General features: G+C 45.3%; 1 protein-coding gene across 2 annotated transcripts in view; it reads right to left on the bottom strand.

The window, feature by feature from the left end:
- Nucleotides 1-407: 407 nt before the first annotated feature.
- AP3D1 (adaptor related protein complex 3 subunit delta 1) overlaps nucleotides 408-22,645 on the bottom strand; it is a 42,993-nt gene continuing 20,755 nt past the window's right edge. Inside the window, exons 9-33 of one of the 2 annotated variants that reach the window (XM_031062192.1) lie at nucleotides 22,446-22,495; nucleotides 20,903-20,952; nucleotides 20,455-20,503; nucleotides 19,779-19,924; nucleotides 18,908-19,056; nucleotides 17,937-18,167; nucleotides 16,269-16,500; nucleotides 15,735-15,880; nucleotides 15,469-15,610; nucleotides 14,647-14,718; nucleotides 13,774-13,853; nucleotides 12,897-13,092; nucleotides 12,184-12,257; nucleotides 11,002-11,025; nucleotides 9,759-9,969; nucleotides 8,484-8,546; nucleotides 7,760-7,858; nucleotides 6,865-7,014; nucleotides 6,695-6,742; nucleotides 6,186-6,375; nucleotides 5,054-5,142; nucleotides 4,033-4,118; nucleotides 3,576-3,697; nucleotides 2,761-2,840; nucleotides 408-2,608 (exon numbers count right to left, since the gene is read on the bottom strand). In XM_031062192.1, the coding sequence (XP_030918052.1) occupies nucleotides 2,513-2,608; nucleotides 2,761-2,840; nucleotides 3,576-3,697; nucleotides 4,033-4,118; nucleotides 5,054-5,142; nucleotides 6,186-6,375; nucleotides 6,695-6,742; nucleotides 6,865-7,014; nucleotides 7,760-7,858; nucleotides 8,484-8,546; nucleotides 9,759-9,969; nucleotides 11,002-11,025; nucleotides 12,184-12,257; nucleotides 12,897-13,092; nucleotides 13,774-13,853; nucleotides 14,647-14,718; nucleotides 15,469-15,610; nucleotides 15,735-15,880; nucleotides 16,269-16,500; nucleotides 17,937-18,167; nucleotides 18,908-19,056; nucleotides 19,779-19,924; nucleotides 20,455-20,503; nucleotides 20,903-20,952; nucleotides 22,446-22,495 (2,875 nt within the window). In that variant the 3' untranslated portion in view covers nucleotides 408-2,512. The remainder of the gene's footprint in view (nucleotides 2,609-2,760; nucleotides 2,841-3,575; nucleotides 3,698-4,032; nucleotides 4,119-5,053; nucleotides 5,143-6,185; nucleotides 6,376-6,694; nucleotides 6,743-6,864; nucleotides 7,015-7,759; nucleotides 7,859-8,483; nucleotides 8,547-9,758; nucleotides 9,970-11,001; nucleotides 11,026-12,183; nucleotides 12,258-12,896; nucleotides 13,093-13,773; nucleotides 13,854-14,646; nucleotides 14,719-15,468; nucleotides 15,611-15,734; nucleotides 15,881-16,268; nucleotides 16,501-17,936; nucleotides 18,168-18,907; nucleotides 19,057-19,778; nucleotides 19,925-20,454; nucleotides 20,504-20,902; nucleotides 20,953-22,445; nucleotides 22,496-22,645) is intronic. The other variant, XM_031062193.1, reaches the window with a different exon arrangement.

Genomic DNA, 22,645 nt, shown 5'->3' with positions numbered 1-22,645 from the left:
GGCTTTATCCTCACATCAATGTCACCACGTTTGTCACAAATCTCACTGGAGGCCAAGAGGAAGCAACAGCAGGGGCTGATTCCGGCCTCATTCAGACCAGAGCTCCCATTCTTCCAAGGGTTGAATTTTAGCTGCAATCATGATCCAAAAAATAAAACAATTAATGGAGATTTAACTGAGATAGTCTGAATTATTTTTTCCTGTAATTTCAGTGTTAGTGACAGCTGCTGTCGCAGAGCTGCCTTTTAAGGGGATGGCACTAGGAATTCCCTACCTCCTTTAGGAAGGAAATTCCTCTTACCTCCACTGAAGATCCATTATTCAGCCCTGGGGTAAATCCATGCCTTGGTTTTGGGTCCATCCAAACTGGAACAGTCTAATGAAAGGACCATTTATAAAGCCAAAAATTTAACTTTGTTTTGAAAGTTTATTGGATCATCTTGACACAAAATCATTACAGCAGCTTGTGGTATGTTGTTTTCTTTTTCTTTTTTTTTCCAGGGAATGTTGATAGCAAATAAATTTGTGAATGTAACACATCATACAGTTTCAAAATTCTAGAATCACTGCACAGGATTCTGTAAGAGACTCTACATGCTAAAGTGACAGTTTTCATCCATGAATTAAAAAACCCAAACACTAATTGAGGAACATTATCCTTTAAGACAATTTTAATATGTTCAGTTTCTAATACACAACTGGCTAACCAAGGGAGGCTGACCAAAACCAAACCCTCCACGTCGTGGCAGCGCGGTCAGACACGGAGCTGGGCCTGGCAAGGAACCCAGAGCACCAGAGCAGAGCCTTTGCCAAAATACCTCCTGTGGGAAGAGTGTAAAGAGCACAAGACACGCGTAAAGTACAGGACACCACCCAACAAATAAGATCAACGCTTCATCCTGCTCCCTGCATGGGGGTTTGGTGTTTTAGGAGTGGTGGTGGTGCTGGAGACGTGCAGACCCAGCCAGCTCCTCCCTGGGCACCTTTTTAGAGCAATCAACTGCTCCTGACCTGTGCCTCAAAGCAAAACCCTACCATGGAGTTTTGCTCAGTGGGTGCGGAACTGCGAGGAAAGAAACGGAGCAGGGGAATAAAAAATAAGTTGAAAGCAAGGGATGTTGGAGAAGGACATCAACTGAGCATCTCTGCAGGACACTGTGACATCCCTTTCCTGTCAGTGACTCCACAAGATTCCAATAGTGCAGAACGGGCACTTCCCACACTCTCCCTTCTTCCACCTAAAGCAACTGCTACAGTCCCAAATCTGCAGCTCCTCAGCCCCCTCCCCATCCTGCACCCTGAAGGGAGAGCAGCTCCTCATGAGCCCTCTCCTGCACCCTGGCAGGGAGAGGGGATCATCATCATCCTCCCCCTTCCTGCATCTGGAACAGGGGCTCCCCATCCATCCTTCTCTCCCTGGCAGGGAGGGCTCTGCCACAGGGACCATGGGGCACTTGTGCTGCCAAATCTGCTCTCAGTGCTGCAAGGGCAGGGCTGGGGGACACTGAGGGGACACAGACAGAACGACCCTGCTGGTTTCAGAGCCCAGAGGGAGGACATGGACCTGCACACAAGGGGCTGCACCCATGACTGTTTCTCTACCCTGGGAATGGTCAACCTCAGCTGGTGAGCAAAAGGATAAAAAAGCAGGAACAGACCCCCTTGGATTTCCAGTTTCTTGCTACAGCTTAACTGTTCAGGAATGTGAAATTGAAGTGGACTCATAAAACACATCAGCAGAGACAGCTCAGAGGGGAGAGGCCTGACAGACTCCGTGTGTGGGGCAGTCGAGGGGAGCACAGACCCAAACAATAACACTTCCAGCCCACTTCATGCTTCCACACTCGACTCTTCCAGCTGTCACTAAAAGAAGGTTAAGGCTCAAGGCAACTACTATAAACAGAAACTCAAACATCCCAGTTCCCACAGGGCTCCTTTGGATTAGCTCAAGGAGATGGAGGATATTTATATGCTGATCACAATAGATCTTGAGATAATAATAAATCATATATATATAAAAAAAACAAAACAAAAAGAGGCCTTCTGGTCCAGCACCAGCCTCTGCTAGAAATATACATCAACTACAGCAGCCCTGAAGACATATTTCATGGCTAAGGATTAAGTCAACCTTCCCTGGCATAAGCACAAGCAACAAACTGTGCTACTGTTGATAAAGTCCTGCTCAGTTGCCGTCCCACACAGATGAAGGTCATGGGATCATCATGAGCTGCTGAATAAATAGTGCCCACCCCTCCCTCCCTCCCTCCTCCAGTCATGTCACCAGGATCTCTTTGGGCTAGAAAGGGTTAACACCACAGTTTGTAAAAAGTTCTGAAAATAAAAAGGTAACATACAGCCTTAAAATGTCTAAACTGCAACCAATGGTGGAGTGAACTGAAAGCACGTGCCCCAGGGTAGTACATGCGTACGAGGGAGAAACTTAACACTTGGGTCTGCTCGTCTTTACACGTTGGGTGTGTTTCTGCTCGTTGGAATATTGTATAAGGAATATTCAGCACTTGGACAATGTCTCTTTCATCTCATCCAACAAGTTGCTAAGCAGGGTAGAATCATTACATTTCCCATCTATGGATACAGAGTTCTCTCCCTTGGAAAGGAAAAAAAAAGAAAAAAAATCATTAGTTCCTCTTCCACAGGGGGATAAATGCGTTCCCAGCCAAACTCAGGGGCTGGAAAGAGGCAGAGGAAGGCAGGGAAGGCTCCAGGTTTAGCTTCTCTCAGGGGTTACAGTGCTCTCACCTTTTTTACCAGTAGGCAGACATGATGGCCTTGGATAGAACGGCTGTACATGGATGCACACGAATCAACGCGTTCCACAACTGCAGAGAAACAGCAATTTCATTTCATTGCATTCCATTCCATTTTAATTCAAGCCCTGCTTCCCCTGGAGAGCAGCCCTTGCTCTGCCTGGCCTTGAGGAACAGAGGCTTCTACAGAGGGGAGGAGGAAGTCAGGGTTAAGATGTGCCTGGCTCCTCGTGGCTTCTCTCTGGGACGTTTCACAATAATGAGGTGAGTCATTTGTATCCTAAGCCACAAATGTTCTGTAGCAAAAACACTGCTCAGAACGTAGATTTCTTCCCCAGAAATACTTCCAGTGAGGCAATGTCTAATGCAAACACCAGAGCATGATGAAACAGCCAGTTGTTTTGCTTCAGCCAGCGCTTGTGTTTTAATTAATAAACCCAAAGATGAAGAGCTGGGGCTCTCCCTCACTGAAAGGAAGCACTGGGGAAGGAGTCTGAAGCCCTGCAGATCAAATCCACCCTCCAGAGAACAGTTACAGCCTGAACTCCACAGCAGCTGCTCCCATGATAGCTGTCACATGCCTCACTGGGCTGCAGGAATTCCACAGGGACACAAGGAGAATTCATTTTGAAGAACACTGCATGCTTTGAGTGTTGCAAAATTGGAGAAAACTCTCCCAAATGTATTTAATCCGGACATCACCTGCTCCTGTGGTTGCTGAGCCCATGGAGTATTATGCCCACCAAGCACAGCAAAGATTTTAGAATATGGAATTCTGCAGAAGGTTCTGCATCAAGGAAGACTCACCTGAAAAATGATGATGAAAACAGATCTTTGCCAGTAGATGTTGGAAAGAAATGCTAATTCCATCTACTTTAATAGAACTCATGTGCAGATCTCCAGACTCTAGGAGCTTGGCAAAAGCATCACTGCAGAACAGGAATGAAAGTAAATGTTTTATTAGAAATGCAAGTGAAATCTGTCCCATCAGCCCCATGAAACATGTCAGGATACAGAAGCTTAAGTGCTACCAAGCTCTAGAAAAATGGATTTACAACAAATATGGAAACCACACTCCAGAGCTCACTGGAGCAACTTGTGCCCTATTGCTGCCAGAGCTGCCTCTGCCAGCCTGCAGGGCACAGAGCTCCCTCTGCAGAGCCACTTGAAATCAGTCAGTGGATGTATCTGAACAGTCACCCCTTAGAGAGACACTGCCCAAACCCTGAGGAGCAGCAGGGCTCAGCCTGCCAGGGACACTCACCTGTAGCAAGGCGTCGTGATCAAGTATGAAGCACAACTGAAGTGCAATTTGAAATCTAGTTTTTCATGGGTTGAACCTTCATCATCCTGCAACAGGGCAAAGGAGAGCAGGTGAGTGGGAGCCATGAGGCAGCCACCCCTACCCACCACACAGGCACCAGTGAGGAGCTGAAGGCTCAGTTCCCCCTGAAGGATTAGTGTGAGAACCATCCCACCACAAGACCAGCCCACTCAAAGATTTGGGCAGCTGGGTTGATACGTGCACCTACAACAGGTAAGGGACACACCAGGCTGCAGTTCTGCCTGCACTCTGCTGAATTAAACTGAGCAGACTGAGTTGAAACTAACACTTGGAGATGTGGTTTTACAGTTCATTATTTCCTGAGCAAAATAATAAATTAATAGTTCCCAGATTCTTAGGTACTAAAATAGGACTAGCATGCTATTTTTAAGAAACTCTTAAAATAGAGATAATGGCTGACTCAGGAGTAGCCACAACTGTCTCCATTCATTTCCTCTGAGCATCTCTTTCATTAATAACTGTACTGAAATAACATCAGAGACCCACACAGTCTTATCCCGCTCAATACCTATTAAACAATGCCTTCCGCTGACCTCACTCTTGGTCTGGGTTTCCACTCTTAATGACTGCATCTAATTCTCATTTTTGTTTTGCAGCCTTGTACTAGGCGGCAGTGTCCAACTGAGATCAGCAGGAGCAGCCCCTGGTTCCCTCTGTCCCCTCCCCAGCAGATCAGTGTGATTTTCTAGCTGACAATGTGGCACATGTTCCAGGCTGCCTTGCTCACACGCTGACAGCAATGACAATCTAGGACGTGCTGACGCAGGACTGGGGGCTCTCTTTGCACAAGATGTCATGTGAAAATGTTCCTCACAGAATGGGCTGCTGCAGCAGGGATGAAATGATGCCTAAAAAAAGCTCCAGAGCAGAGCTTCCCACCCGAGTCCGGCTCCCTGACGCAGTTCCCAAGGAAGCAGAGGCAGTTGAGAGCTGCACTTACTTTGACTATAAAGGACAGTGTTCCTTTTAACTTCTGAGCCATAACAATACTCTGAAGTGTAAACACAAACTGGGCTTCATTAGAGATTCCTAGTGTGAAGAGAGGAGAGGGAAAAGTCAGGTCAGAACATGGTTTCCAGATCTAAGTAATGGTTACAATAAACTGACTTATGTGCAGACTATTTTTGAACCAAGTCTGAAATTCTCTGAGTTGGAAGAGAGCTCTACACACAACTGCTGTGATGAGTCAACAATGTTACAGCACTCTCAGTAGCAGCAATGGGAGCTGGCATTTGATGGAGGTTATTGAGCAAGTGCCTGGGCAAAGTGTCACAGTGTCACAGATTTAAACTATTTGCATAACTGGAATTATATTATAAACATCTCAGAGTAGCTTTCAGAGCTAATTTGAATTCTAATGTTTCTATGTTTTGCTTTTAATATACAAGTCTGTGTCAAGAACTGCCACATACAGATTTAAAACAAATCAAATACCCCACTGCTTTCCATGGGGGACTGAAAAGCACCCTGAAGCCATTCCAGCCCTCTGTGAGCTGTTCCAGGATTCAAATTAACTCCTCAGTGAACGAAGGGAAATTCAGGGAAGTTCACGGATTTGACTGTACTACTGTGATCTGTACAAAACCATTATCCTTCATTTCTGTGCTTAATCCTTCAGCTGCCCTCCTTGCACATCCTTATCACAAACCTTCACTGCAAGAGGCCTCTGCCATTCAAACAGTGGGACAAGAGCTCCAGAATAAATCCAGAGTGGATTCTAATACTTCACAAACCTACTACCTTGTTTTAGTTTAAATCTCATAGCAAACACATCATGAATTTTGGATTCCTGTAGTCAAAGGTGTGCCAGCCTGCAGGCACCTGGAAAAGGAACTCAGACATTTGGACTCCCAGCCCTAGATTAAGGCTTTGCTCTTGCTGTGCAGAACCATCTGCATTGCAGCCATACTGGGAGAAGGTTTATCCTCTCCAGGGAACTGTGGGAAAGCCCAGCAACACCCAGGCAGAGATGTTTTTTCTGGAAAACAGCAAGAAGTTCAAGCAGCTCTTTCCACAGGAGGGCAGTGCAGGGCCAGCCACACTCCAAGAGCCCTGTGCAAAGCTGTGCATACCAGGGGGGAGCTGGAAGGGCACAGGTATCCCATCGTGTACTGATGATCCTTCTGGTCGGAGCATTTTAGTGTTGAGAGAGTCCAGGACATTCAGTTCCATGCTCTTAAGGAAGCTAGTGCTTTTGTTCTCAAAGATAACAGACACTGTAACTTGGCTGTCATTCTGGAGGTTTCCTTGGATATCATAGGTCTGCAAATGAAGGGAAAAATGTCACAGGAAAGAGTCAAACTTCAAGAAACAGAACACATTTATCCCCATTTTACCCAGGGATAAAACCAGGTTCAAAGGGGAGGTAATTTGGTATAGCCAGAACATTATAGAAACACACTGGTGATCAGCTAAGGATTGGGAAAATATCAACTTAGAAATTAAAGTGGGCCACCCAAAGGAAAGGAAATACAGCTTGGGACTGAAACAGTTCTTCAGTTATGTGATGGCTCCATAAAGTCACTGCTCCATCCCCAGGGCACCCCCCTCTTAGGGCACACAGAGAATAACCCAAACTCACCATTTTAATGTATGGGTTTTCAGCGAGAAGGCGGTAACTGGACATGGGCTGCAAAACAAGAGAGAACTCACAGTCACACCAGAACTGCCGACTCTGAGAAGAGCTGTCACTGTCCTCCCTCCCAAGCAGCTGAGCTCTCCCTGTCCCCAGGCCTGGGCACAGCTACTCACTGGTAGTGGCTCATCCTCTAGTGTCCCGTTCTGCACCGACTCTGGGGGCTCCTCCTCGCTGTGATGACTCTTCTTTTTGGATTTCTTTTTCTCCTTTGATTTCTCTTCTTTCTCTTTCTTGTGCTTTTTCTTCTTATGCTTGGAGGATTTCTATCAAGAAGAATGAGAAACTACAACAAACCCTTAAAGAAACCCTTGATTTCTAGCTATGACCCCTCTACCACTCTTTCAACTCTAGACTCTCACTCTCTGCACTTCCTGGACTGTGCAAAGTTTCCCTTTACTGCAGAACCCAAAACAGAGCTACCATTCCTTAAATCCCAAAAGTAACTCCATGTGGAATCCCAGTAAACCCTGCTCCCCACCCAGCTGCCAACACCTTATCCCAAAGTAACCTGGGAACAGCACAGGGCTGAATCTCTCCAAGTGTTTGGAAGCTCAGCTTTAACTGGGACCTGTCCTTTGGCTCAGGGACAGGGGGTGGTCACAGCTCCCCAAGGATGCAACATTTACAGGCAGTCACTGCACTGAACAGATGCTGTTGGTAAATCCTGTGTGCTGCATTTTAAGGAGTTTGAGACAGCAGGAGAATATGGCTGAGTGGTGACAGCAACTTCATGGAACCGAATTGTGAAGGTTGAAAAAGATCTTTAAGATCATCAGGTCCAGCCATCAGCCCAGTGCCACCACATCCAGCACTAAAGAATGTCCACAAGTGCCACATCCACAAGTTTTCTGAACATTTCCAGGGACAGTGACTCCACCACTGCAGCCTGTTCCAATGCCTGACAATCCTTTCCATTAAAAACATCAACAACAAAATCTTTCCTAATATCTAATCTAAGCCTCCCCTCGTGTAACTTGAGGCAATTTCCTCTTAACTTGAACCATTTACCTTTCCTTCATCCTCCTCCTCCTCCTCTTGTTCTTCCCTTTCTTCTTTATTTAGCCCTTGAGATTCAGCCACCACAGCAGTGCCCACTGCAGGCTCGCTCTGAGGAGAGGAGCAGAAGGATTCTGACACTCATGGAAAGCAGCTGGAACAACCCAATCCCACAGCAAAAGAAACTCAACAGTGACAACTCCTCACAACTGTTATTTCAGAAATGACATTAGGCTAACATGGTATCAAGGCTTTCATTTTATGCCTCTGAAGCCCAGCAAATATGATCACCCAAGGACACGATTCAGAAGATTTCCTCCAAGGAGTCCATCCCCTTCTATCTTTGTCTCTTCCTGTAGAATTTCCCATCAAAATTCATGAGAATTTTTCTTTCACACTCTGTCTCTCATGTCTATTAATATTGCTAGAGTCTACCTCATACGGGGAAATAAAACCATACAGCTGTATAACATTACACTCATCAATAACAAAATCAACCAAGCCTGGAGCTGCACCTGTATTTCTATTTCTATTCCTTGATCTGCACAGAATGAGCCTCAAGTCTCCCATTACAGCTCCTCTGAACTGGGCAGACACAATATCTCTGCTCCCCAGCAGGAAGGTGAGGAGATGAAGCTGATGTTGCCCTCTGTGCTGCACCATGACACAGCACTCCTGCACAGCTTGAGGCAAGGAATAACCACAGAAGTTTCTTCTGATGGGGGAAGATTCCTACCTGTGGCTGGGGCGTGGGAGCAGCTGGCGGAGCAGTGGAGAGCCAGAAATCCAAGTCTTCTCCCTGAATTTCAGGAGAAAAAAAACCCCATTATCATTGTTTTTAGATATTTCTTAAAAATCAAATTAAAAACCCAACACCCCCCAACAAGAGCAACAAAAGAAAACCAAAACAAAAAGATCACAAGGATGGAACATCTGCCTTATGAGGAGGGGCTGGGAGTGTTCACTTGAAGAAGAAAAGGCTCCAGGGAGAGCTCAGAGCCCCTTGCAGGGCCTGAAGGGGCTCCAGGAGAGCTGCAGAGGGACTGGGGACAAGGCCTGGAGGGACAGGAGCCAGGGAATGGCTCCCACTGCCAGAGGGCAGGGCTGGATGGGATCTTGGGCAGGAATTGTTCCCTGGCAGGGTGGGCAGGCCCTGGCACAGGGTGCCCAGAGCAGCTGGGGCGGCCCCTGGATCCCTGGCAGTGCCCAAGGCCAGGCTGGACAGGGCTGGGAGCAGCCTGGGACAGTGGGAGGGGTCCCTGCCATGGCAGGGGGGGCACTGGATGGGCTTTGAGGTTCCTTTGAACCCAAACCAGTCTGGGATTCTGTGACTCTGTAACAATTAAATGAAAACTTGGAAGTTCCCATGGAAATGCAGCACTCCAGAGCGCTCCTCATGCACAGATGCTGTGACACATTCAGGAGCAAACACATCAAGAATCTTCACTTCAGTCTCTGAGCACCTCCAAAGGCAGGCCCAGCTGACAGAACCTGCCCAGCACCCCCACACCAGGGTAGGGGATCCCTGGCATTGCAAGGGCTGCAGGGCAGAGAGAATGTGCAGCTCTGCAGGAGGATTAACAGGAGGATACTTCAAATCCTGAGAGCAACTGGCAGCTATGGACAGGGTTTATAATTGAAAGGTTCTGGAGCACATGGGAGTCAGGATGCACCACAAATGACACTCACAGTTCCAGATATTTTGCTAAGGAGTTCCCCGCTTGGAGAACAGACAAAATATCAGCAAACTCAGCTTCCATGTGAGCTCTGGCAGCTCTGCTGTGTAGGCTGCAGTAAGCTCAATTCTGCTAACTAAGGAGGCTAAGCAAGTGTTATTTTTATTAACAGAAATCTTTAAATACCTGCTGCTACAGTAGTAAAAATTGAAGGAAATAGAGGGTGAATGCATTGAGCTGTTTGAACTGTTAAATGCAACTGTTCCTAGGCAACAAAATGAACTCAGCAATAAATAACAGCAGGAGCTAAAATAATGCAAATCTTGGAGAATTACCTTTTTTACTTCTTCCTCCTCCTCCTCTACCACCTTTTTCTCCTTCTCTTTCTTCTTTCCTTTATCTCTCTCTTTATCTTTATGTTTCTTTTCCTTCTTTTTGGGTTTCTTGCTCTTCTTCTCTACTAGGGGAACTTCTGAGTCGGGTGACTTCAGGGTCTCGACATTCCTGTGTCTCTGCACTGGCAGCTTCTCACTGTCTGCTAAGGGTCTTGAAAAGAAAGAGCCCATTACCTGCTGCAAACAGCTCCCTCAGCCAGATAACCTGGCCAAGACAAGGTCTGCTTTGTTCTTAGGGAGCTGGGCCCCCAGGCCTAAAATCAGTGCATATTTCTCTACCTGGAGTTTACTTATGCACTGCAGACACTGCCCTTGTGGGTTAGGAGTCAGAGGAAACAATTGGAAGGTGACTGAGAGCCAAGGTTTTGCTGTTTAACCCTTAGAGGTGCCAGCAGGAGGCTGAGGAACGCCCACAGAGGAACAGCTCCATGCTACACTGTGTTTCCATGGAATCCCTCTCCAAGGAAAAGCAAGGATGTGGAACAGCATTTCCAGCAGAGTGGAAACTCGAGCAGTGGAATGTCAGCATGGCTCCAGCAGCCCTTGAAGGGTGTGGGGTTTGTTGTTCTTGATGAACAGATTGGCCCAATTGGGAATTATTCCAAGTAATTTTTATTTTGGAAGTTTACACTAGGAATTTTTACTCTACTATCACATTTTGTAAGTTAAATGTAACTTCAGACACCTGTTTCCAAAAAGCACCAACAGCAGGTCATATTTATACTGTATCCTAAATCCACTAACTGGGGAAAAACACCACAAAAATTTCTCTCATTCTTGTCAACCATTTCCAGAAACCAGCAAGAATTTCACCAACTGCATATTTTTCTATTTATTAGCTTTTATTTAATATTAATTTTCACACTGGTACAGCAAACATCCCTTCAGGAAGATTTCTAATGGCCTCAACTGCCTCAATTTTGTTGCTTATATTGCATTAAGAACCAGAACCAATTAATTTTTCACTTTCAGACACTAAGGAAAGATTGAACAACCAACAGGCCTCATCTTTTACTATTTCAGATACACCTGTACAGGAACAGCACTGGTACTGAAAGCCAGTGACAAAACAGACTCTCAAATGTGAGAGTCTCTGATTTAACAGTTCCACCACCCTTCAAGGACTTGCCCTGTCCAAAATCAACCAACCTGACAAAGGTCAACACTCAGGAGATATTCTTACCTGGAAGGCTTCCCTGAAACCAGACTGCGTGTGAGCGTGACAGACAGAGCAGTGCAAGCACAGAAAGAAAGAGAGAGGACACAGACATGAGAAACCATGACAGGAGAGCACAGCACTCATGGCACAGGGGAGGGAATGGATGGAACAATCCACCAGCCCTGGATGCCTCCTGGAGCACAGCACCCAGAACCTGCTCTGCTGGGTGTGCCCAGTGCTGCTGAGAATCACCATGCAAATATAGGGGCTACAGTCAGAAATTAATTTCCTTTTATATATTTTCACTGCAGACTTTGGCCTTCCAAAAAAGGAGTTCCTCAGAAAGTGTTTTATTCATTTTTTCACAAGGTACTGAGGGGCCAAAGCCCTTTAAATTTGGAACTGCAAAGAAGGGCACAGACCCAAGTATCAGAGGAAGAGAGAGATCCCACACACACCCACATGGGCCTGCAGTCTTCAAAAATTTACAGGAGGCATCCCTGGACCATAAATCAGCAATTATTTTTAGCATGGTGATTTTGTAAAACAGCAACTAAAAAAAAATTCAAACCAATCTCCCAGTGCAATACTGCACAGCCCAGAGCTCATGGGCATGAGGATGCAGGGGCTCAGTGCTGGCACTGGCACAGCCCCAGAGCTGGCTGGGACAGCCTGGGCACAGGTGTGACACACAGCTCAGTCACAGCAGAACAACACTTCCCTACAGTGGGACACACTGAAGGGCCACAGGGCAGTGGGGTGGGACAGCCTGGGTGTTACTGGTCAGTGATCACAACACAGGCTTGCCACGGACACAGAGCTTCTGAGGGGGACAGATGGACACAGCTCACACTCAGTGCCAGCACAGGTGACAGCAGAGACAGTGGGACACCCAAACCTCAGAGTAACTCACACCTGATCCAGTGACACTGTCTGTGCTTCCAGACTCCTTCAGTCACACTCACACTACATTTAGTGACTCCCCTGCCCCTCCCAAACCTCTCTCATACTCAGGAGTTGAGATTTTATCACCCAAGCTGCAGTGAGAGCCAAAGCTGGATGAGCACCTGAGGTTTCACCAAAGCCATGGGAAGAGCCTTCAGCCTTTTCCGCTCATGGTCTGTATTGCCTTTGCCTGCTCAGCCCCAGCCCTGCCCTCAGGCACTCCCTCAGCAACTGATGAACCCACACACAAACTGCACTTACTTATCCAGGTCTATGTCAAGTGCCTTATAGGGATCGTTGGGATCTTTGTCATCTTCATCACTGGGCAAAGCATTCTGCAGGAGAGTAAAGAGACATCCACTGAGGCAGTAAACCACTGGCAATTTCCAAACTCAAGCTTAACACCACCCAAATGACATTTTTTTGAGCCTGTGAACCCTGCAGCAGGCCAGCTGCAGTCAGGCACAGTAAGTTATGGGAACAATGCACTTCAGTGCAGCATCTAGTTTCAAGATTAATTTGGAACAGAAACCCCTTCTTCATAAACAGCAGGACTTGAATTGCTGCTGTTCGGTTTTGATTAAAGGAAATTTTAGAAACAAATACAGATTACATCATTAGCATCTGCAATTAATTATCATCAGCTGCAAAGCTGCTGACTAGACAGCAAGTTACAGTCAAAGTGAAGCAGCAGAGCATAATAAATGTTATTTGGACAGTGTTACTTTTAGAGCAGGGATGAACATTGTTTTGCTAGTTTTGACTTTTTTAATAGCTTCAGTGGCAATTTTTGTCTTTCTGTTAAAAAAAAAGACAGTAATTTCTTCCCCTGCAAAGAACAGCCTGGGATCATCTCAGTCATTTCTGAAACAGCTCTGGAACTGCCACATCACAGACTGGCTGCAGTTGTGGGGGCAAAAATCTCTCAAGAGCTGCACACAGATAAATCCCAGACCCCAAGCACAGGAACTGACCTCTGGCATCTCCTCTGTGATGATGTCAACGTGGTGAGCTGGAGCAATGTCCTCCTCACTCTCTGTGTGCAGGGAGTTGTGGCGATGGTGTTTCCCTCTCTTCTCCTTTTTCTGCTTTTTCTTTTTCTTGTCTTTCTCCAGTTTCTGTTTAGGGAAAGCCAAGCTGCTTTCAGGTACAGAGCACATGGACTGAGCACTGAAGCACCCCGTCAGGAGTGTGCCCTGCTCCTGCTTCCAGCTACCCAGAGCCAGCTGGATCCACACCTCTCTGTGCTTCCACATCACCTCACACAGCCCCCCAAGCACCAGCTTTGCTGTCCACTCCATCTCTGCAGAAACAGGACAGAGCTCAACCCTGCTCCCTGATTCTTGGCTGCATTATTGCATTACAAGGAGCATCCCAAACATTGAGATTTTAAGGAGAATTGGTGACATTGCTGCTGTACTTGCAATGAAAGGCACTTTATCAACAGCTTTTCTGTGCTGTATCCAACCACTCCTTAGATACACAACCACTTTTGATAACTGAAAAAAGATATTCAAACAGTATCTCTACCATTAGATTCTATTTCATGTCTCCTCCATCAGACCTCTAAGATATTTTCAAGGTGACTGCTCCCACACAGAACAGTGGTTCCTCTACATGTCACAGACCTGGCTGCATGACATTCCTAATCACAGAACTATTTCTAATATTATCTTAAAAGGAACTCAGACTGCAAAGTACTATTTTCAAATGTAAATTAAGGAGATATATTTAAGACTCAAATGAAAGTGTGTTCCTTGCCCTTCAAAACCACAGGTGGAAGACCTAAGAAAGAATTATGACTTTTGCTAAACTGAATTTCTTTAATTAATTTTAAAAAATTAGTTGTGCTTACCTGGAACTTTTAATGGGACAGAAAGGTCGATCTGGACCACAGGAATATGTTCCACGCCTGGAGTGTCTTGGTATCGCTGGGAAAAGAAAGATTTGCTACTTTCTGAGCACTGCCAGCACAAATTTCTGTAAATAGGCATATTACAAACATCAAGCAGTTCAATCCCTTAAGAGAACATTTTAAAAGATAGGAATGGAACAGCTTGTTAATAATTCTGTGTGGTAGCAGAGAGTGTTTTAAAGCCAGTTGATAACTATTATAAAGAACCCTACTCTTAGCTACCCTACAGTTTTTTAACCCCACTACTGCCCTGAAGAATTACTGCAGATCCCAGAATGAAGAATTACTGCAGCTCTCAGAATGAAGAATTTTTGGTTTGTTTTATTGCTAATAACTTGCCACTTCAGAAGATAAATTTGGAGACTGGAGTTGAGGAACACGGGGCAGTCCTTCAGATATAGAGAAATATAGAGGGAATAAAGGAAGTTCTTTCCCTGAAAAGGGCGTTCAGAGACCACAACAACTTTCTGATCCACAAAATACAGTGTGAGTTCCAGGGTCACCCTCTGCAGGGCTCTGAGTGAGGTGCCTGGGGATGTGAATGATGCCATCACCCAGGGCTGGGACAAACTGCACAGACTCTCTCACAGGCTGCTCTGGGGGTACCAGGTCACTCAGGAGATTCTCAGCACAACCAGGAGTTATAAAAACAGTTGTAGGCAGCCACTCCAGTCCATGCATTATAAAGTGGGAAGGGGAAAGTGCAGGGGAAATATCAGAATGTCCCAGAGGAGGCTGCAGCTCTGACATTCAGGGAGCCTTCCCACAGTGACAGCAAAGTGCAGTGAGATATTGCAATTCAGACTCACCTTCTGAGGGGAAGGAGAGCTTTTAATATAAAATGGGTTGTTTGCCTGTTCTTGTTTCCGGGCTTCTCGACGCTAGAAGCAAAAGAGGATTTGCAGTTACAATGTTTGTTTGTAAGCAAAGAGATAAAAGACACCAAAGTGCAAAACAAAAGCTCCCTGCATTTTTGGAACAATACATAACTGCTGTGAAAAGACTAGAGCAGAGCAGCTTGTGTGATAAAGCAATTCTGAGTTACCACACGTACTAGGATAGAACTGCAGGTACCATTACTAATTCCCATCCCTGGAAGAGTTCAAGGCCAGGCTGGAAAGGGCTTGGAGCAATATGGGATGGTGGAAGGTGTCCCTGCCCTTGGCAGGGGTGGAATGGGATGAGCTTTAAGGTCCCTCCTGCCCCAAGCCATTGTATATGATACTGTAACTAATATTCCTTAGAACACCCTTCTTTGCTTTTTAATTAAAGACTAGAGATAAAACCTTCCCAGACATCACTTTTTGATGGCAATTGGAATGTTGCTGTTTTCACTTCTGCAAGGAGAGGAAGAAGTGAAGATTCATGTAACAACAAGTTCTCTCTGCGAAAGCAAAGAGGTCAGAGGCAGGAAAGGTGGGATCACTGCTGAGCACAATCATGTTACAGTCATTCACAGAAGCTGCTCAGGTCCATAAGCATCAGCTCCCATCAGTGATCAGCTTTCCTGAGCTGTGGAGAGCAGAAGGGCTCCCTGGCTACATGGAGAATCCACAGCAGCCCCCACTGCTCCAGCACCACTTGGATTACTACTGAATTATGTAAGGAAAAGCATTTTAACATTCACTCACTCTGGCCAGTTCCTCTTCATCTATTTCTGGCTGTCTGTGTCTTGAATGCCTTTGTTCCTCCTCATGAAATATTGTTTTGGGCTTTTCATCTTCAGACTCACTGTCTGATGGAGGCTCATTGATCCAGGCATCAAGGTCCAGGCTGGGAAGAATTGCAGCAAACACACAGCTTGACTCAGTACACTGAGTATTTCAGTGTCTCATCATATACATTGCTTTATTATTCAAAGTTTAAATAAAGGTTTGGGAGAGAGAAGGAACTTTACCCCTCTGGAACAGGGACTTTCTTCTGTGCTTTAGGAGCCACAGGGTTCAGCTCACCAGCAAACAGGGCTATCACTTCCTCAGCTACAGGAACTTCTTTTGCTTGTAGCTTCTGGATGTATTTTATTAGCTGCAAGATGCAAGAAGCCTAAAAACAAATGCAGAAGTGGTTTCAGAGTAATATTTAACAAGCTGAACCAAACAAATCAACTGAAGTCAACAGAAGGTGTTTTACTCCATTAAGGGACTTAAGAGAAGCAGCATAAAGTGCAGGTTTAGAGCAAATGTAAAAAGTCCATATTAAGCTTTTCTTTTAGCTGGGTCCTTTTTGTCCCCTTAAGTGGCTGAATAATTTTGAAATTAAATTGTTTTGAGTGAAGATCTTGCTGACAGCTTTCAGAGATGGCATCAAACTGCAATAACATCTGGGCTTGGTCACTGGTAAGAGCTTACAGAAAATGTGCACAGACACAGAGAGTCACAGACCTGCTCCAAGGCTTCCCATGATAAATCCCAAAGTAATTTCATTCTCTTACCCTCTCCTGAACCTCCAGATCTGCACTCTGCACAAACTGAGGCAGGCGGTCGATCATCAGCTGTGTAATTTCCTGAGCTGCCTCCTTTTCCCCAGCCTGCTCCTTCTGCTGCAGGATGGATGCATAGAGCTTCACCATGTTCTGCACATAAACAGCCTGGATGTGGCCTGGCAGGGTTGTAACTTTGGGCCTCAACATTGCTTCCAGGGTTTGGTTTGCTTCCTCCAGGTGTCTATAAGAACAGAATATACAGGTGAAAGGCAAGCAAAAATAAAATCCAGCAGGCAGTGCTTAATACAAAAAAAGAATAGAGATCACAGAACTTTAACAGACCTCATGCTCTTACTCAAAATTATCTGCTCACAACTAAATGGAAAATGCATAAGAAAGTATTACAAACAAAGCTAAGCTGTTTCTAAGTAATAATGTGATAACACTGGAAAAAGAGTATATTTCCTTACTTTTTCAGTTGCAGTTTTCTTTGTACAACTTTTTTTTTTTAAGAAAATTAAGATCTGAGCTGTACCAGCTTTCCCCCAATATCACACCTACAGTGTGAATTTAAACTGGAGCCAGTGTTCAGAGTGGTAATTAGAAAGAGACACCAAACTAGCTGGTAAGAGGAGACTCCAGTACCACACCTGTCCAATCTACCAGAATAAAAGCTGGGTAACAGCTATATCTGCACAAGCAAGCGACAAAAACACCTGTTGAAGCTAAAAGAAACATATTGGTACAAGAACACTGAAAATTGTGCTACTGTGGGCACTGAAAAATTTTGAGCAAAAAGATGAGAACTTTTAATTTCCAGGAAGATGGGAAAAAAAGCCTGCAAAAGCCTTTTAACAAGGACAGAACAGGGAGGAGAGAAAGAATTGATTCAAACATGGAGATTGCACATGTTCCCTATAATATAAATGGGGGTAGACCTTAATGATTAAGAAGTTCCTTCAACATGTTAAGATCTACCAGCTTATACCTACAAGATCAGAAGGATTCAAAGCTGTTGGAGAGTGCCCAAGGAGGGACACAGAGCTGGGGAAGGGGCTGAGGAGCAGCTGAGGGCACTTGGCTGGTTCAGCTGGAGCCCAGGAGACTGAGGGGAGGCTCCTCGGGGGCTGCAGCTCCTCCCCAGGGCAGGCACAGGGGCAGGGGCTGAGCTCTGCTCTGGGACAGGGACAGGAGGCCAGCAAGGGCTGGAGCTGGGCCAGGCCTTGGCATGGAGCTCAGGGCAAGGTTCTGCCCCCCGAGGCTGCTGGGCACTGCCCAGGCTCCCCAGGGAATGGTGCCAAGGCTGCCAGAGCTCCAGGAGCTCTCAGGGGTGCTCAGGGTCGGGGTTGTTGGGGTGGCTGTGCAGGGACAGGGCTGCACTGATGATCCCTGCAGGTCCCTTCTGACTCAGGATATTCTGGGATTCTATGATTCACTACTATGGCTTCCTACATGAGTGGGCAAGGCTGGACAGACAGGAAAAATGATCAGCTAGTTAAAAATGTCTTGGCTAGAATGAGCTGAGGAGTCAATAGTGTGAGGGAACAAGAGAAAAACAATCACTTTGGTGGCATTAAGGTACATACTCTAATCCCTCTCTCAAAAACACCTTTCAGTGACCAAAAGCTTTGCCCAACAGCTGCCCCTCAGAGCACACCAGGCTGTGCCTGCACTTACTCAGAGAACTCCCCGCAGATCCAGGCAGCAGCATAGAGCACCTCACAGATGCCGTTCCTCTGGGTGTTGCTGGCGATGAGGTGGGCGTTGTCCAGCAGCATGGCCATCTGCGACACCGCGAACTTGCGGATGGCTTTCACTCTGATGGCCACGTCCAACATCTGCGCCGCGATCAGGTGCCCGTGCCTCGTGCCCTCCAGCCGGGTCAGCTCCACCAGGATGCTTATGTACCTATGGGAAGGAGAAGGGATGGGTGGGCATCAGAGCACAACCCTGTAAGAGTCTAAATGAGGGACGTGGGACTCCAGGCAGCTCTCCAAAATGCAGTTTGTTACATCTAAGACGTTCCAGCAGTCCAGGGTCATGGGTGACAGAGCTGTGCCCACAGCTGTCAGCTCCAGCTGCAGGCAGGCCTGGAGACCCTTTGGTTTTGGTTACATTGCATCAGATACTTTTCTTTGCTTAGCATCTTAATACAGTAGAACCAATCTATACCTTAACTATTATCTATAGCCTATCATAACTACTATAATTACCATATTCATGTTACTATTCTCCAATCACTAACGGTTAGTACATTACAGTTTAAGCTAGAAGGGGTATTTCAGTTTTCTTACAGTGGAACATTCTGAGACCTTTTTTCTACTTGCAACTTTGCTGACTTGTTTGCCTGTGCTATCTTTCTGCTTGATAAAAACCTCTTCTTATTTGAGGTGCATCTATCCTCCGCTCTAAGCCATAAAAATCCCTTCTAACTAACTTTGCCTTCTTGGTTATCCAGTAAGACTGGCTCAGCAATTCTTTTCTTCTATATCAAAACTTGCTTCCAACTCTATTCCTTCATCAGACTCCACATTCAAAAATCTTTCTGCTAAACATACATATCTGTGAGACTTTCTTGTCAAACTTTCATCCTTCCCAACACAACCCTGCACTGCCTTTCTGATGAGCTCCAAGCTGGCAGCACTGACCATTCAAAGTTGGTGATGTACTGATAATTGGATTGGCTGCAGATGTCAATGATTTTGGTCAGCAGCTCATCTCTGTACGTCGTCCCTTCAGCTTTATCCACATGAATCATCAATTTCTTCACAATCTCCATCAAGTTCTTCTTGGAGACCTGTTAAAGAGGTGGTGAAGGGTTCAACCACTTTCCTACACAGCCAAGTCCTTCCAGTTCCAGTAAAGCAGCTGCTGGCTCTTTGCTGGACCCTTTCATGTTAACAAGAAACCAGAACCACCTCTGTGGGCCCCAATCCAAAAATAAACCTGTCTAATACTGTTCAATGTTTTTGTTAAAGAAGAGTCAGCATAAGTTACAAGGTTTAAGAAAAGACTGGATGTGGCACTTAGTGCCATGGCCTGGCTGACAATAGGTCATAAGTTGGATTTGATGATCTCCAAGGCTCTTTCCAACCCAGCTAATTTTGTGATGACCCTTGCTGTGGGAGAGCTGAGGATCAGAATTACTATCAGCAATACAGAAATCCAAGAGAAAGTGACTCTTCTACTGCCAGATTAGCAAATTTAAGAGTTTAAAATATTTTTGCTTATAAAGGAAACAAATTTAGGAGTCATTAACATCCAATGGAATTGATTTCAAAATGGGTGATTTCCAACAGAGCCTGAACTGAGAAACTCCATCCAGTCTGAATCAGAATTTTTAAAGCCCTCATGCTGAGCCAGATATTTCACTTGTCCTAAGTAGGACTAGTAAAAGACTGCCAGAAAAGATGTAGGAGTTGTTATCAGAAGTCTGCTGTGGAGTGGGCATGTTCTCCTTAAACATCACCTTCCTACAGGGTCAGTGGGGCTGCTGAGGAAATAAATGTAGGAACATACCATGCCATAGAGGAGATCTAAAGCTCTGAGTCGGATGGACTCATCTTTGTCATCCAAACATTGGAGAATGAGGTCCTTGTGAGACTGAACTGACTTGGGGTGCGTTTTCAGGATTTTGGACATAGCTAACAGGCCCAGGTACTTCACTGTGAAAGACAAAATAAAACTTCTTTCCAAATATAGAAACACTGTTTTGGGCTGAGCATGAAATCTTAAAGCTTTAAGATTTTAAATTTCCCAGTATTCCTTGTAGTCACTAAAGTAAGTCAACACTCTTGCATTTTACTATTATGCTCACTCTGCTGAAAATAGCTGTCACTGCTCTCCAAGCAGCCAGTCTATAAAAACGGAAATCCCAGAGCATGGAAAGAACTGGTTTAGATTTACAAGACCACAAACAGCAGTAATATTTGTTGTCATTTGTTTTTAAAAATATTATTATAAAGAAGTGCTCACCATCAAAAATTATTTCCATATTAAACCCCCCAGTAGTAATAACGGCTGTCATTTGTTTTAAAAAATATTATTATAAAGAATATAATAAAAAATTATTTCCATATTAAACCCCCCAGCAACTGTTTACAGCACACCAGGCACTACAACCCCTCTGAGGCTGCTGCAGCATCTCCCCAGTGCTTGGGGGCCAACAGCTCCATGAAGAAAGCACCATACTTACAGTTCTGGTCAGAATCTTCTATCAATATCCTCAACTTCTGCACACAAAGCTGGGAAAAAAAAACCACACTGTGTTTATTACAGTTCTTAATTAAAGTTAAGTCTTCATGAAGTTTACTCAATACACAAGGAAGTATCTGACCAAGACCTGAGGTCTCCAGGTGAGAGGGTTTTGTTGCATTAACAGACTTCCAAACACAAGGAACCTCTGTATGACTGTATTGATAGCAGGAGAAGAATAAAGAGTTGGGAAAACTCTCAAACTCTGCATTTTAGAGTGAATTAAGTAGGAGAATTTATATAGGGAATGCTTCAGCCTGCAGGATTGCACAGTGAGAGCACTTCAGGGAGCTACTGCTGTAACTTCTGGCAGAGGAACACAATCCCATTTTCCCTGGCCCTTGGGATCCCCCAGCAAAGCAGAACAAGCCCCAAACCCAGGGTCCCACCTGGATGCTGGCGCTGTGGTTGGGCATCCCCGAGGACAGAGAGATCAGAACTGAAACAGAAGCACAAATTCCAGTCAGAATTTCTGTGCTGGGAGTGACTGCAACAACACCACCCAACAGCTCACACCCAGCTCAACTCTCAGGGAAAGATTATTTTTTGTCTGTTTATTGCTTAATTATTGTTTGTCTGTTTGCCTGGACTTCTGGGGGTGGGGAGGAAGGAGAGAATGTTGTGACAAACTTATAATTTCACATATCATAACAGTAATAATAAGAGGGCAGGAAAAAACGTGTAAAGGTAGAAAAAGCTGCAACAGCCAGGTCAAAGCTGCTCTTTTTTGCTCTCACTAGGGTTTATTTCACTGACATCACATAGCAGTCAAGGCTATTAATATATCAGCAGCTACTGTACAGCTGAATTTTTAATTGTGCACTTTCCTAATGCAATGGGATGCAGCAACGGATCCTGGAGTTTAATGTGATTAGATCGGAGCTTTAATCAAGCCAGCTATTATTGATTATTTGGGACACTTGAAAGCTCTGGCAGCACACAGCCCCACTGCAAGAAAGGTGGGCTCACTGTGGTAACTGCTGCTGGCACAGCTGTGCCATGTGCTGCCCTCTGTCCCTGCAGGGGAGCTGAGCTGGACACTGTCACCTCCAGAGCTGGCAGGTGCCAGGTGCTCCTCTGGTGTTTCAGGGCTCATTTGCTGGCTCTGAGTTTGACATCACCATCCCTGAGGTGTCCTGGGTGGGTGAATTCCCCCTCTACCCACAGATGACCCCACTGGATCTCAGTGAAGGCCACTCTCACTCACAATGGAATTCCCCTCTGTGTTATTCTCCCTCCCATCGTCACACCTCATTTCCCTGAAGGAGTAACAGTGAGTGACAGATCTCTCTTCCCTCTCCGAACTGACCCAGCACAGCAAGTTCTGCAGCATTATCCAAAGAACCCACAGGAGACAGACAGACCAACTGTGAATGTCAATAACCCTCTGCTCCACACTCTGATATTGCAGCCAAGCCTGAGCTGCAATACTGTGTTATCCCTTTTTGCCTTTGTTTTCTCTCACCCTCCCAGTTATGGAGTTCATATCCCTTCCGCAGAAACTGAAACTGCCAATCAGTAATTCCAATTGCCCCCTCTAAGGAATTACACTCCATTTTTAAACTGCAAAGTTGCAAAATTAAAAAAAAAAAAGGTCTGATCCATCATCACATAAGAGAACTTGGCAAAGAGACATCATTTGTTTTAATTCTATTGCTGCTGCTACATTTTGTAGTTGTAGCAACATTTAGGATCTGGCACATAAATAATCTCATTGTCTGTACCTGCCTTCAGCAAACACAACACAGCTGTAGTGGCTGTGCCTCACCCACTGACAACAAAGGATTTCAGCCCCACAGTAACACAAAGTTTGCCAGGAGAGTTAATGCATTTTAGAATACATTAAGTTAAAGAAAAAAAGGTTTACAGATGGCATCAGTTGATGACAAAGTTCATCACTTTTTTTTTTTTGTTCCAAGTTTCAGTTCTCACCTGCTATTACTGTGTTCACACATTCATATAAGAGAGACATGGCTGAGGTGCTGAAACAGAAATCAGGTATATTAAATAAGGAATAAACCAGCACATTTTGAAGAGTTGTCAGCACTATCTTGGAGCTAGTTAGCACCTTGAACTTCACAAGACATTGTCAATATTCTGCTCCATATCCCTTCAAACAGATGAAATGATTC

The sequence above is a fragment of the Geospiza fortis genome, unplaced genomic scaffold (genome assembly GCF_000277835.1).
Source record: "Geospiza fortis unplaced genomic scaffold, GeoFor_1.0 scaffold254, whole genome shotgun sequence".
In the NCBI taxonomy this organism is placed as follows: Eukaryota; Metazoa; Chordata; class Aves; order Passeriformes; family Thraupidae; genus Geospiza; species Geospiza fortis.
This window is presented reverse-complemented; position numbering and strand designations above follow the sequence as displayed.